Consider the following 13654-nt stretch of genomic DNA (forward strand, 5'->3'; position numbering starts at 1 on the left):
GATAAATGAGGTTATGACACACACGGACTTGTTTCTTGTCTCGGATTTTGGTGACCTTCTTACTTTTTGCTCCTGGTGAGCACAGACCTACAGTTGTATCTTAGATGGCTGCTTTCAAGCTTCTATGGTCCCAAAGGATACTCACTTGACAAGGATAAAGAACATGATTGATGTTATGCCAATTTTTGTGAGTTGTCCTATGAAACTATGGAACCAAGTCTTCAAAACCCAGAAGACCAATGTTGTAAGATGTTTGGTTACATTTGAGGAACATTCACATATTTGTATTTTCAATGAATATATGTGCCTACATACATATTCTCTAGAGGATAAGCACTGGACTGCAAACCACAAGGTGGTGGATTGAGCCCACCACTGCTCCGTAGGAGAAAGATGATACTTTTTGTTCCTGCAAAGATTGAAGACCCTATACAGGCTCATTATGAATCAGAACAGACTTGGCGGCAATTAATAACAACAACAACAATAATAGATACTTCTATCTTTTCTCACCTACGTACACATCTGTACCTACACATATACCAATTTGCATGTACCCATCCATATGTGCTCAAACGCTCCTTTTAATTTTGGTTGGGCTGTGCTCACTATATCCACATTTAGTGCCACTTTTCCCATCACCAAAAAAAAACATAATCCCTACTGTATAAAGCAGAGACCTGGTCTGATGCTATACGATAAGCACTGGACTTCTAACCGCACTGTTGGTGGTTCAAACCCACCAACCAGTCCTCGGAAACCCTATACAGGATTGCTATGAGTTGGAACTGACTCAATGACACTTAACAACAGTAACAAGTGTATAAAGCATACTTTCCCCAGCCCCTTACCCGCTGGTAACCATCAAGGAACATCGGTCTCTCTTTGTTTTCTTATGAAAGAGCTATCATACATAATTTGTTCTCATGTGCTTGACTCACTTCACTCAACATCATGTCCCCCAGGTCCATACAAGCTTTATGGACTCATCATTGCTCTTTATGACCATGTAGTATTCCACTGTATGTATGTGTGTACCACAATTTGCTTGTCCTCTTATCTGCTGATGGACACTTTGCTTGTGTTTATTTTTCTGCCGTTGTGAGTAAAGCAGCAGTTAACAAACCTGTTGGTGTAGGATAAGCACTGGACTGCCAACCACAATGCTAGCAGTTCAAACCCACCAGGCGTTCTGAGGGAGAAAGATGAGGCTTTCTGATGAGACTTAGAAACCCTATACAGAGTCATTATGAGTTGGAATTGACTCGACAGCACTTAACAATAGCAACAAGGAATGTTTCATTCATTACTATGAACCAGTCCCAATTTAATGATGGAGCTGCCAATCTGTGCTGGGGTTCTGGTGATTATGGATTCCCAGCATGGAGGACACCGCTGCCGAGAATCCACAAAATGTCACAGCTCATTGGTTTGGACTCTTTCTTCCCTGCTAAGGACTCCCTGGTGTTGGCAGCTTATGGGGAGGCTTTGTGGCCATTATTTCAGGGAAGGCTCAAATCTCAGGGCGAGGGCTAGGCTCTGTACTGTATAGACACTGAGAGGGAGGATGGGGAGTTGATTTTCTAGGGTCACACAGGGATGAGGAGGTGGTAGAGATGTCCCTTGAATTTATGTTCCTCCCTGTTGGGTGCTCCTTCCATTTTGCCTGAAGCTTCTTAAGCAAAGGTGAGAGCTGAAGCCTTCTAAGAATGAAGATGGTGGGGCTGTGAAGGGTGGAGGCTTTGACTCATTTTTTTTTTCTTGGTACCAGCTGAAGAAGATGGAGTCTAGGTCATGGGGGCTACCTTAAGGGCCCTTTCCAGATGGAAATACTTTTAAATTCAGGGACTAAGGAAGATTAAAAAAAAAGCATTTCAGAAAGGGGTTAACCTCACCTTCTGAGATTTAATAGAAAAACATCCGAAGCTGTTGGAAACGGCAAATTTGACACCATGAATGACTAATGCCCCTTAAGGGGGATATATACAGGTCCACATGTGCCCCTGGCAGGGATTTAAGCATTCCAAGGCTTTTTCATGAATCCTAAATCAAGTAGATTTACCCCAGCCCTTGGTGAAGTCTAAAAGCCGGGGAGGCTTATGTTAAATCACCCTCTCTGGGGCTTTGGCTCCCAGGCTGATAGTCACAAATTCACCCTAATGAGCACTCCTGAAGAAGCCCAGGACAGCATAGCTAAATTAAGAGCAGAGGGAGCCCAGGGCAGGAGAGAGGGACTGTTTGCTTTGGCTGGGAAGGTGGCTGGGCCCCAGCCTGCGTGTTTGCCTGATAAGTAGCTAAGAACAAAGTACTGCTTGGTGGGGCCCTGCCATCTGCTGCGTGTGGAGAAGCCGGGGCCTACACCCTAACCTGGCGGGACAGGGTTCCCTGTCACTGTGATTCTGGCCCACAGTCACTAAGAAACATTATTATTTTTCTTGCATTAGGCATAAAGTTGAACTCTCAAACTTTTGTTTGTTTTGATGAATTACTTCCAGGCTGTTGTTTGGAGAATAAAGGTTCTGCCTATGGGTGGGGGGTGGAGGATAGGAGGTGGGAAGATTACTCGCTTTCTTTTAGAGCTGCTGGTTCGTTTTCCCTGGTGTGGCACTATAGGATCAACATTGTACTGCTAATCACAAGGTCGGTAGTTCAAAACCAACACTTGCTCCTCAGAAATGCTATACAGGGTCACTGTGAGGCGGACTCAACCTGATGACATTTAACTAGAACGGTCCTTTTTCCCAAGGCCAAGAGGCAAACCCTGGACTGCCTAGTGGGCCCTCTTGGCAGCTGAAGTTCACTGAGACATCGTGAACTGTGGAGAGAATACAGAAGACTTGGGTTGTCTGGGCTCTGCCTTTACTAGCTGTGTGACCTTGGGCTAGTTACTCAAACCTCTGTGTGCCTCTGTTTCCTCACCTTTTAAAGGGATTCATCACCTTGGCTCTGTCTACTTCACAGATGTGTTGAGAGCATCAGACAGAATCATATAAATGGGAAAAGAAAAGGGTCAATGGCAATATGCCATACACATTTTAATAAATGTGCAATGGACTGCCAAAAGAACCAATAGATCCATTTTGGAAGAAGTGCAGCCAGAGTGCTCCTTGGAGGCCAAGATGGCCAAACTTCGTCTCTCATACTTCAGACATATTGTCAGGAGGAACCAGTCACTGGAGAAGGATATCATGTTTGGTAAGGTGGAGGGTCAGAGAAAAAAAGGAAGACCCCCAGTGAGATGGATTGGCCAAGTGGCAGCATTGATGGACTCAAGCATGGCAACAGTAGTGAGGTTGGCACAGGATCGGGCAGTGTTTCCTTCTGCTGTGCATAAGGTTGCTATGAGTTGGTACCGACTCAATGGCACCTAACAATAACAACAGCAACAACAACCCTTCAGCTGGATTCAGAAGAGGCCAAGGAACTCTGGATATCATTGCTGACATTAGATTGATCTTGGCTGAAAGTAGAGAGTACCAGACAGATGTTTACTTGTGCTTTATTGACTACGCAAACACTTTCAACTGTGTGGATCATGACAAACCATGGGTAACATTATGAAGAATAGGTATTCCAGAACACTTCTTTGTGCTCATGAGGAACCTGTACATAGACCAAGAGGTAATCATTAGAACAGAACAAGGGGACACTGAATGATTTAAAATCAGGACAGGTGTGCACCAGGGCTTTATCCTTTCACCATGCTTATTCAATCTGTACATGGAACAAATAATTGGAGAAGCTGAATTGGATGAAGAAGAATGTGGCGTCAGGATTGGAGGAAGACCCATTAACAACCTGCAATATGCAGGTTATACAACCTTGCTTGCTGAAAGTGAAAAGGATTTAAAATACTTACTGATGAAGATCAAAGACCACAGCCTTCAATATGGATTGCACATTAATGTAAAGAAAATGAAAATCCTCACAACTGAGCCAATAAATAACAGCATGATAAATGGAGAAAGGACTCCTGGAATGCCTCTGTAGGATCAATACTGGACTGTTTGAACAAGGTCGGCAGTTCAAACCCACCAGCAGCTCCTTGGAAAACCCATACAGGGTCAATATGAGTTGGAACCAATTCAACAACACTTAACATAAACAAAAAATGGAGAAAAGACTGAAATTGTTAAAGACTTCATTTTGTTTGGATCCACAATTAACACCCATTGAAGCAACAGTCAGGAAATCAAACGATGTATTGCATCCGGAAAATCTGCTACAAATGACCTCTTTAAAGTGTTAAAGAGCAAAGATATCAGTTTGAGGACTAAGGTGCACCTGACCCAATTCATGGACTTTTCAATCGCCTTATATACAGGTGAAGGTTGGACCATGAATAAGGAAGACCAGAGAAGAACCAATGCATTTGAATTATAATGTTGGAGAAGAATATTACAAGTACCATGAACCGCTAGATTAACAAACAAATCTGTGTTGGAAGCAGTATAGCCAGAATGTTCCTTCGAAGCCAGGAGGGTGAGACTTCAGACATGTTATCAGGAAGCTCAGTCCCTGGAAAAGGACATCATGGTAAAGTGGAGGGTCAGTGAAGTGGATTTGGATGGACACAGTGACTGCAGCAATGGACTCAAATGTAGCAACAATTGTGAGATTGGCACAGGACTGGGTAGTGTTTCATTCTGTTGTGCATAGGGTGCAGATGCCATGGCACAGGGTTGCTAGCTATGAGTTGGAACCAACTTGACAACACCTAACAACAACAATAACAAACTCTTCAGGACAGATCTCTGCACTGTCTGGGGACAGTGTTAGCAGGAAGATACCATCGCTGACACAGACTTTGGGATCATGTCTCTTCTCTTCTGAAAAGGCTAGACTACAGCATCTCTGTGATATGGACAAAAGCTCAGTGAGACAACATTCAAATTCAACTTATCTGCAGGCTTCTTGAGGGCAGGCATGTGGACTTACTTCTGTGACTGTGTTACGGGACAGGGAGCCACCCGATGGTTAAGGACAATCACTGTGTCCTGGGCACCACTGCCTCTCACTCGCGTAAGGAATTTTCTCTTGCAGGTCTGGTCCTTTCTCCCACATCAATGATTTCCTTCTTTCTACCGGGCACTCCCTTTAGTATGTACACAAGTTTCAACAGCACCCATTTAAAACCAACAAAATACTCCCCTTTGACCCACTACTTTCCTTGAGCTCCAGCTGCATTTCTCTGATCCTCTTCGCAACTAAACTCCCTCAGAGAAGAATTGTTTCATTCTCTGTCTCTGCTTTCTTCCCTTTCATGCTTTCCTCAACCACTCCATGAGGGGCTTCCATCCTGCTCTCCCCGGTGCCCCCATCTATATCCTGAAATGGGCTCTTCCAAGATCACTGTGATGTGCAAAATGGCCCTTGCTTACTCAACCTCTTAGCAGCATTGGATTCAACCACTCTCTCCCTGAAGCTGGGTATTCTCCAGCCCAATGAGGCCACACTCACTTACCTTGGTCCCTTCTCCTTCCTTCACTGAGCTTCTATCAGTATCTTTGACTGGGTCTCTTTCCTAAACTTCTAAGTGTCGGAGTGTCCTAGGGATCATCTGTTCTCAGCAATCAAAACAACCTCACACTGTTTAAAGACAATCTTACCCGTCCCATGGCTTTAAACCACCCACACATGGCGACTCCCACAGCTGTTTTTCTAGTCCAGACTTCTTCCCTGGCTCTGGACTCATATGTTCGGTTGCCTACTCAATAGATGGCAGATGGAAGCTGAAGCTACTTTTGGGCCATCCAGACAGAACTCTCAACAACTCCAGCTCTTTCCTTTGGAATCCCTTCCTCCTTGCCTTTCTCAGTTCAGTGAGAGAATATAATGACTGGAAACCTCTGCTCTGAGGGACCTTCAGTCTGCTTCATGACCAGTTGTGTGGAAGTGAGACAACTGGGGGTATATGGGGGGATGGAACACCCCAACTGAAGGGCGGTCTTTGCCATGTCAGTGGCCCCACCATATTTTTAGCTGCTTGGATCAAAAGTCCAGGACCTATGCCTCCTCTTCTCTCCTTACACCTCACATCCAAGCCACTGGCGAGTCTCAGCCACTCTCATCCTTGCCTGGAACTTCACAGAAGCATGAGAACTATCTACTCTTGGCCCACTATAACTGCACTACATATGGCAGCAGAATGAACTTTCTAAATCATCAGCTAGATGATTGTCATTCCTCAGGGGTTCCCACTACACCTAGAATAAAATCCAAACTCCTTACCCTGGCCCACAAGGCCCAAGTGATCTGGCTCTGCTCCCTGGATCCCTGTACTCATGTCACGAGGGCCTCCTTCCTACCCTGTGATCAAGAAAAGCTCCTTCTCATTAAGGATTTGTTATGGATTGAGCTGTGTACCCCCAACGTATGTGTCAACTTGGCTAGGCCATGCTTCTCAGTGTTATGTAATTATCCCCCTTTCATGATCTGATGTAACTATCCTATGCATGGTCCATCCGGACCTCGATGATGGTAATGAAGCAAATACAACCTACAGGATTGGGTTCTATCTGTAGTCAGTTTCTTTTGGGGTGTGTGGGAGATTGAACAAGGGAGCAGAAATCAGAGGGACCTCACTACTACTAAGAAAGAAGAGTCAGAAGTTGAACACTTTCCTTTGGACTCAGGAGTCTGCGCTGAGAACCTTCTGGACCTAGGGGAAGATTGATGCCAAGATACCTGGAGATTTCCAAGGAATGCCAGGTCCACATATATTGAAAGGAGACAAGGATCTTCCCCCAGAGTGGACAGGGAGAGCAAGCCTTTCCCAAGAACCAGTGCTTTAATTTGGACTTGTAGACTCAGAAATTGTACGAGAATAAATTTGTTTGTTAAATGTATCCTCTTGCAGTATTTCTGTTAAAACAGCCATAGAGAAGTAAGACAGGGCTCTTCACTTTCTGCTTAGAAAAAACTTGCTCCCAGGACTTCACATGGCTGTTCCGCCCTCACTACTGAGCTGTCAGTCTGAAGTTCTCGTCTCCAGGAGGCTTCTAATTGCTGTCTACAAGATTATGTACTTTAACTATGTTACACCACCTATCAGCATCTCAAATGATCTCGTTTATTGGCTGATGTGTTCTTTATCTGCCTCCTCCCTCTACCCAGAATGCAGTTTTCTTGAGGCTTGACTCTGCTTGCTTACTGCTGTAGCCCCAGAGCTGGGCACAGTGACGGGCACAGAGAAGACAGGACCATGATTCAGTGCATGTTCATGGACTGATGGGTCACTACTGCTCAGTGTCTCATACATATCACTAGTATCTGGGGAAAAGATGGGGCCTTGGAGGTTATTGAATGCAATTTTATTTCTGTCTCTCTCTTTTTTTTTTTTTTTTCTAGTTGAGAAAACTGAGGATGAGAGAAGGCAAGTTAGTGGTCCAGGTGTCAGAGAGAGTTGATGGCAGACCTGAAGAAAAGACTTGAAGGTGGTGCTGATGTTGCTGGTCCTGTGGTGAGGGAACGGCACAGGCTGGCATCCCTGTGGGGGTGCCCTCTTAGTCTTGGTGAGGATGATATGATAAAGGCCATCCTTTGGCTGGGGGGGCTCCATCACTCTGTAAACCCTCAATGATCTCACTTACAGAAAGCTGTGAAACTGAAGGTAGGCTCCTCGGGGAAGGGGGTGTCAGCCATCACATGATCCAAGTCTGCTTTGAAGAGAGGGAGGTCTTCTGTCTTGTGAAAGGGACGCTAAGTCTGTCTGTCTGTTGTTGTTAAGTGCTGTTGAGTCAATTCCTACTCACAGTGACCCTGTATAGGGTTTCTAAGGAGTGGCTGACCTCACAGTTCAAACTGACTTTGCAGTCTAGCACATTAACCCTTGGGAAGAGGCTAACATTGACCGCAGGGCTGGGGTAAGTGTTGGGTGGGGACTGCAGACAGGAGAAGGGAAGACCTGCCCCACCCCACCTCAGATGGGCTGGGAAGGCATGTCTCCTCCTCTTCTTCTTGCTGTCTCATATCCACACACATTCCCTCTGTCATTTAAAATGTCGTTGGGCCTAAGGCTTCAAGTGGTGTTTATATTCACAGCTCACTGGCAAGAACCACACTCAGACACAAAGGTGAGACTTCTAGTCAGAAATCCGACAAGTCACCAAGCCATCACACAGCCCTTTCCTGTCTGGAGAAGGCCAAGCAGAGGACATTGTCTTTGGGGTCAGAGAGCCAAAGGACCTGGAAGAGGGAGAGGGGGCTTTGCTAAGCATGGAAGGAGCATCGGGCCAGCCACCCTGTTGACCCTGTCATAACATCTCTGATGCTGCCCCTCGTGGGCTTTCCAGGAGGAGGTGGAGGCCAGACGCAGGGGAAGTAAACAGAAGGCCAAGTCTGTGGCTTTGAGAACACACAAGGAGCTTACTTCCTTACTGTGCCACTTCCCCTCACTAGCCGGCAAGTGTGGTGAGCAGAGCGGGTGACCTGGGCCCTGTCAGAACTACTGAGGGAGATAACTTACATTTCTTCTGCAGAATGCTCTGTCTAGCCTTGATGAACGCCAGGATGTCCGAGTCCGTCTGGCTGTCCCCAGTGAGAGGGATGGATGACGTCGGCCTCTCGGAGACCCTGAGGGCACCACATGGCACATTTAGGATGTCTTAGGTCTGGACTCAGAGTGCCTCCCCACTTTCGATGGCACAGTGGGACTGGGCAGCGTGCCTCTTCTCACCCTCTGCACAGCAGTCCGGGTGATCTTCTTACAACGCAAATCAGGCCTCGTCACTCCCTTGCTTAAAACCCTTTAGTGGCTTCTTGTCACTTTGCCATGAAATTCAACTCCATCCCATGACTTTCCAGGCCCTGTATGAACTGACCCTTGGCCTTGTCACATACTAGACCTTGTCCAGTCCCCAAGTGTTCATGTGTGCCCACCATACTGACTTGCTTCCCATGACTCAGATATACCATGCTGTTTCTGGCCTCAGAGTCTCTGCTGGTGCTGTTTCCTCTCCCTGAACTCCTCCCCTGCAGACCTTTTACCCAGCCAAATGTGCTTTCTCTCAGTCCCTTGTGTCTCTTCTGTTCCCTGACTAGCCTCTCCTCTGCCTACTACAACACCAACTTTCCAAACCTAAGCCCATTTTGCCTAAGGCCTGTCTTCTGCAGCACTCAGTTTAGATGTGACATCTTTTAGGAAGTCTCACCGATGTGTCCCCACCTATGACCCTGGTTTAGGCCTTTGGTCTTGAGAGAAAGACGACTGTTCTTCCCTCTCTCCTTAAAAACAGAACCATCATGTTTAGCTGGGCAAGTTGCCACACCACAAAAAACTACATTTCCCAGTCTCCTTTGCAGCTGTGTGTGGGCCTGCGATCAGGTCCTAGCCAATGAGATTTGTAACCAGAAGTGTTGGGTGGAACACTTAGTGCTGCTGAACGTTTGAGCCTCAGTTTGAGCCTCAAGACTGGCCGTTCAAACCCACCAGCCACTCCTTGGAAACCCTATACCAAGTCGCTATGAGTCAGAACTGACTCGACGGCACTTAATAACAACAACCCACTAAAGCCAAGTTCCTTGCAGGGCATCTTACGCCCTTCTCTAATCTTCCATCCTCATACCCATCGTTCAACACAGCAGGTGACAGAACCCACTTCTTTTAAAGGCTGTCGGGACTGTATGTAACAAAAGGTCTTCATTGGCACAGTGATTTCTAGTTTCTAGGCATTCTGGCTGCAAATCAGTGAGCAGAACTAAGGAGGATGGACGGCAGCTGCAATGGGCCATTCATTCCACTTGGTGGGCTGGGGAGAGGCAAGTGGTGGCATTCCCCCATGGGCAGTCTTTCAGGTCTGCCTGGTGGGAAAGGACAGACAGAGATTCTCGTCAGAAGGCACGGCCCATACCAAGGCCTGGGCATACCAAGCAGCATGGTGCTAGTTGGTGTTAAGTGCCTTGGAGTCGGTTCTGACTCATAATGACCCTGTTTCCAAGAAGCAGCTGGTAGGTTTGAACCGCTGACCTGGTGGTTAGCAATTTAGTGCTTTATCCTACAGCTACACCAGGAGTTCAGCATGGTGCTGGGATGGACTGTATTTACTCTGTTTAGCTTAGAAGGGCCTTGAGGCCAGGCTGCCAACTCCAAGTCCTCCCTCCCCACCAGGACAGTTAGTGGTGGAGCTGGTGGGCTAGGAGGGAAGTACCTTTGGGCCAGTTGTCCTTTGTCCTGGTAGAGCACCAGGTACCTCCATTACAGCCTCCCTGTCCACACAGGGGTCCAGTGAGCCGGGCAGGAACTCTCCTTGCTCTAGGAGTCGGGTGCCTGAGAGATTCCAGGGGATTCCCAGGGGACCAAGACAGAGGCCAGCTCAACTGCTCTGGGTGGTCACTGGACAAGAGTTTCCTTAGGCTATGAGTCATACCCATTTTGGGGGCCAGGGGAGGGGGGTAGCCACAGACCTGTCTTCCAGGGAGGTGGTGCTGCTGCTTTTCCGGCTGTATGATGTGGGGCAAGGCGGTGAGGGCAGGATTTTCCTGGCATTCACATCACTGCGAAAAGCAAACCAAAAAAACCCCAAAAAGATAAGTGAGGGGGCTTCCAGAAACAAAATTCAGGAATTCTATTTGGAGGCAAAGAATCCTTTGTCTTGAATGGTTTCCGCATTAATTTTCATTGAACACTCCATATGTTGGCCGTGAAAGTAGGACAACCCGTCAGGCCCTGTGAGAATGTTCTAGAAACCTCATGTCATTCAGTTCCTCAACAGCTTCAGAGGGCCTGTTATTAACCCCATTTTATAGATGAATAAACGGAGGCTAAGAGAGGTTAAAGGAATTCTGAAAGTCACCCCGCTGGTAAGTGGCAGAGTAGATTTAGACCCAAGTCTGTGAGGCTTCAAAGCCTGGTCTGTCAGCCACGATGCTCGACTCTGGCGTTCTAAGGACAGGTGCTGGAGACGACACAACTGAAGACTGAACCCTGAGCACACCGGTTGCCTTGGGTGAGGACTCAGACCCAACAGCTCACACAGGGGCTCCTTGTCCACTGAACGAGGCTGCCAGCTGTGCCCACCCTGCCTCAGTATTCTGGTTGCAGACAGTGGAACCCATCAGTGAGTCCAGAAGACAACACTAGCCTGGGTTGGCGGTATATTTTATATATCTCCAAGTCAGACTGTGAGGATTCAGTGACTGGATTTCTTCCTTACATTGGGATGATCCTGCCTGGAGACAACGCCAGAGCTGGAAGAGGCCTAAATATCACAGTACCCGCCTTTTAGAGATGGGGACACTCAGGCAGAGAGGTAGGTCAGGGCTAGAGACAGGTGAGGCTGGTTTTGCCCAGCCTGATTTGCTTAGTCCTCAGATATTGCTTGTCCCCCCCCTATGGGGAAAGCCTTCCCTGCTGCCCTTTCCCACCCTCAAGAACCGCCAGGTCTGTCACCCAGAGGTCAGCTTCACAGGACTTAGAGACAACAGGAAGGAAATCAGAACCTAGATTTTCTTCCCACCCGGAAATTCATTTCCTAACAGTTCAGCTTCTCCTCAGCACTCTTGGCAGGGTTAAAGAGGGCTGCTGTAGTACCAGAGCAGGCCACGAGGTGGCAGGCTCTGCATGTTTTTCTTGGGAGATCCAAGAACCCCATCGCCTTCTAGTGGATTCCAACCAATTTAGAGTAGAATTGCTCCCAGGGTTTCCAAGACTGTGACTGATGGAAACAGACTGCCACATCATTCTCCTGTGGTGCAGCTGGTGGGTTTGAACCACCAACCTTAACCACTGTACCACCAGGGCTCCCTTTTTTGGGAGAACCAATTCCCAGGGTTGTTGCTGAGTGGTTTCTGGTGTAGGCCACCAGAGGGAAGGAGAAAGGACTGTCCATCTCGCAGGAACTGGTTGGTTTGGAAGCTGTAGCCAGTCTTGTAAGACCAAGTCATTGGAACACAGATGGCTTGTTAACTCAATGGCTTTCCAGTGGAATGCTTTTGCAGCTTCTGTCTGTGGAGGGGTGTGAGGGGGTGGACGAGGGGGAGAAATGCATCATGGGCAGGGCAGAAGGGCTCTTTCCCCCAAGTCACTGAATCAGAAGGAAATGATCCAGGCTGTTCATGGAAATGACTGACCCTCATGTGTGTGATCACATCTCCAATGTCCCTGAGCAAACACTTACTCAGTCAGTCAATTCAGCAACCCCTCTGCAGTGGGGTGGGCACTGAGCCAGGCACTGCCTTAGAGGAGACAGAGGAAGAGCAGGGTGCACTGTGGCATCATCACACCAGCCCTGAGGAGCAACCAGCCCCTTCCACAGAGACCTGTTGCCTAAACCCGGCTATATAGGAGGATGGAGCAACAGGAAATGTTGGGCTTTCAAGGGAAATGACTCCTCTGGTCCTTAAGCTGCCCGAGCATCCCTGGATGCCACAGCTCAGCTTCTTTAATCCCCAGGAACATGCCTTCTTCTGACCAACCAGCCTTTGACCTGGAATTCATTTTTCACAAGATTTTCCTTCTGAAACGGGATACTTCAGCCATCGGAATGCATATCTATTTCTTAATAAAGCTGAATAAAACCAATCAGAGTGTTGCTGAGCATCCTGGGGCTGTGATGAAATCAGGCACCTCTCAGAACCTGAGGAGCAGAGGACCAGTCCCCTGGGCTGCAGGGACTCCGTGGAGAGCCATGCTCTAGGGCTCTGGCCACAGGCGCCAGCTGACGTTCTCCTTCTAGTAGCCCGTCAGCACCACTGAGACATTCCATCTGCTCACGAATGATGTTGGTACAGATGAGGATGGGGAACCACAAGGGCATGCTGCTTGGAAGAGTTATGATTGGAATTCATCTGATAGGTCCTTTTGCAAAGTCTAAACTTGGGAGTCTGCTTGGAGGTAACTCATTTTAGATCCAGGGATCATCTTAAACTCAAATGTCTAAGGAGTGTCCAATGAGACTTCGTGGCACAGTCGGTTAAGTGTTAGGTTGTTAACTACAAGGTCAGTGGTTCGAACCAACTAGCCATTCTGTGGGAGGAAAGGAAGCTGTCTGGTTCTGTAAGGATTTACGGTCTCAGAACTCCAAAGGAGCAGTTCTCCTCTGTCCTAGACGGTTGCCATGTGTAGGAATCCACTGGATGGCAGTAGGTTTGGTTTAGTAAGGAGTATCTGGGAGTGCCCAAGGCCAAGGCAGGCTCTACTTCTCAGACAAGTGGATGCTGGTGGAGGATCAGGCTTCTGATCTCTGCCTAGTTTTAGTCCAGTCCCACGGTGGACAGTCTGAGAGAAGCTGGAGGGTGTGACTAGCAGCAGAATGCACATATGGACAAGCAAACGTGAGTACCAGTTCTGACTGATAGGGAGTAAAGCAGACAGGGGGAGGAAGGGAAACTGATGTGGGGGGAAAGGTACCGAGAGAGCAAGAAAGTAGAAGAAAGGGGTGAGGAAGAAGGGAGTACGAGGAGAGTAGACACAGGGATGGAGCAGGGGGAGGGAGGACAGGGCAGCCAAGAGGAAAGGTTTGTTGTTGTTAGGTGCCATTGAGTCAGCACTGACTCATAGCAACCTTATTATGCACAGCAGAATGAAACACTGCCCGATCCTGGAACAACCTCACTACTGTTGCCACGCTTGAGTCCATCAATGCTGCCACTTGGCCAATTCATCTCATTGAGGTCTTCCTCTTTCTCTCTGACCCTCCACCTTACCAAACATGAT

At 47.7% G+C, this 13654-nt stretch overlaps 1 protein-coding gene across 1 annotated transcript in view; it reads right to left on the bottom strand.

The window, feature by feature from the left end:
- Positions 1-8170: 8170 nt before the first annotated feature.
- The window catches only part of KIF6 (kinesin family member 6), a 512465-nt gene continuing 506981 nt past the window's right edge, over positions 8171-13654 (bottom strand). Inside the window, exons 20-22 of the mRNA XM_006860583.1 lie at positions 10405-10494; positions 8468-8574; positions 8171-8187 (exon numbers count right to left, since the gene is read on the bottom strand). Of these exons, the coding sequence (XP_006860645.1) occupies positions 8171-8187; positions 8468-8574; positions 10405-10494 (214 nt within the window). The remainder of the gene's footprint in view (positions 8188-8467; positions 8575-10404; positions 10495-13654) is intronic.

The sequence above is a fragment of the Chrysochloris asiatica genome, unplaced genomic scaffold (genome assembly GCF_000296735.1).
Source record: "Chrysochloris asiatica unplaced genomic scaffold, ChrAsi1.0 scaffold00038, whole genome shotgun sequence".
Classification (NCBI taxonomy): domain Eukaryota; kingdom Metazoa; phylum Chordata; class Mammalia; order Afrosoricida; family Chrysochloridae; genus Chrysochloris; species Chrysochloris asiatica.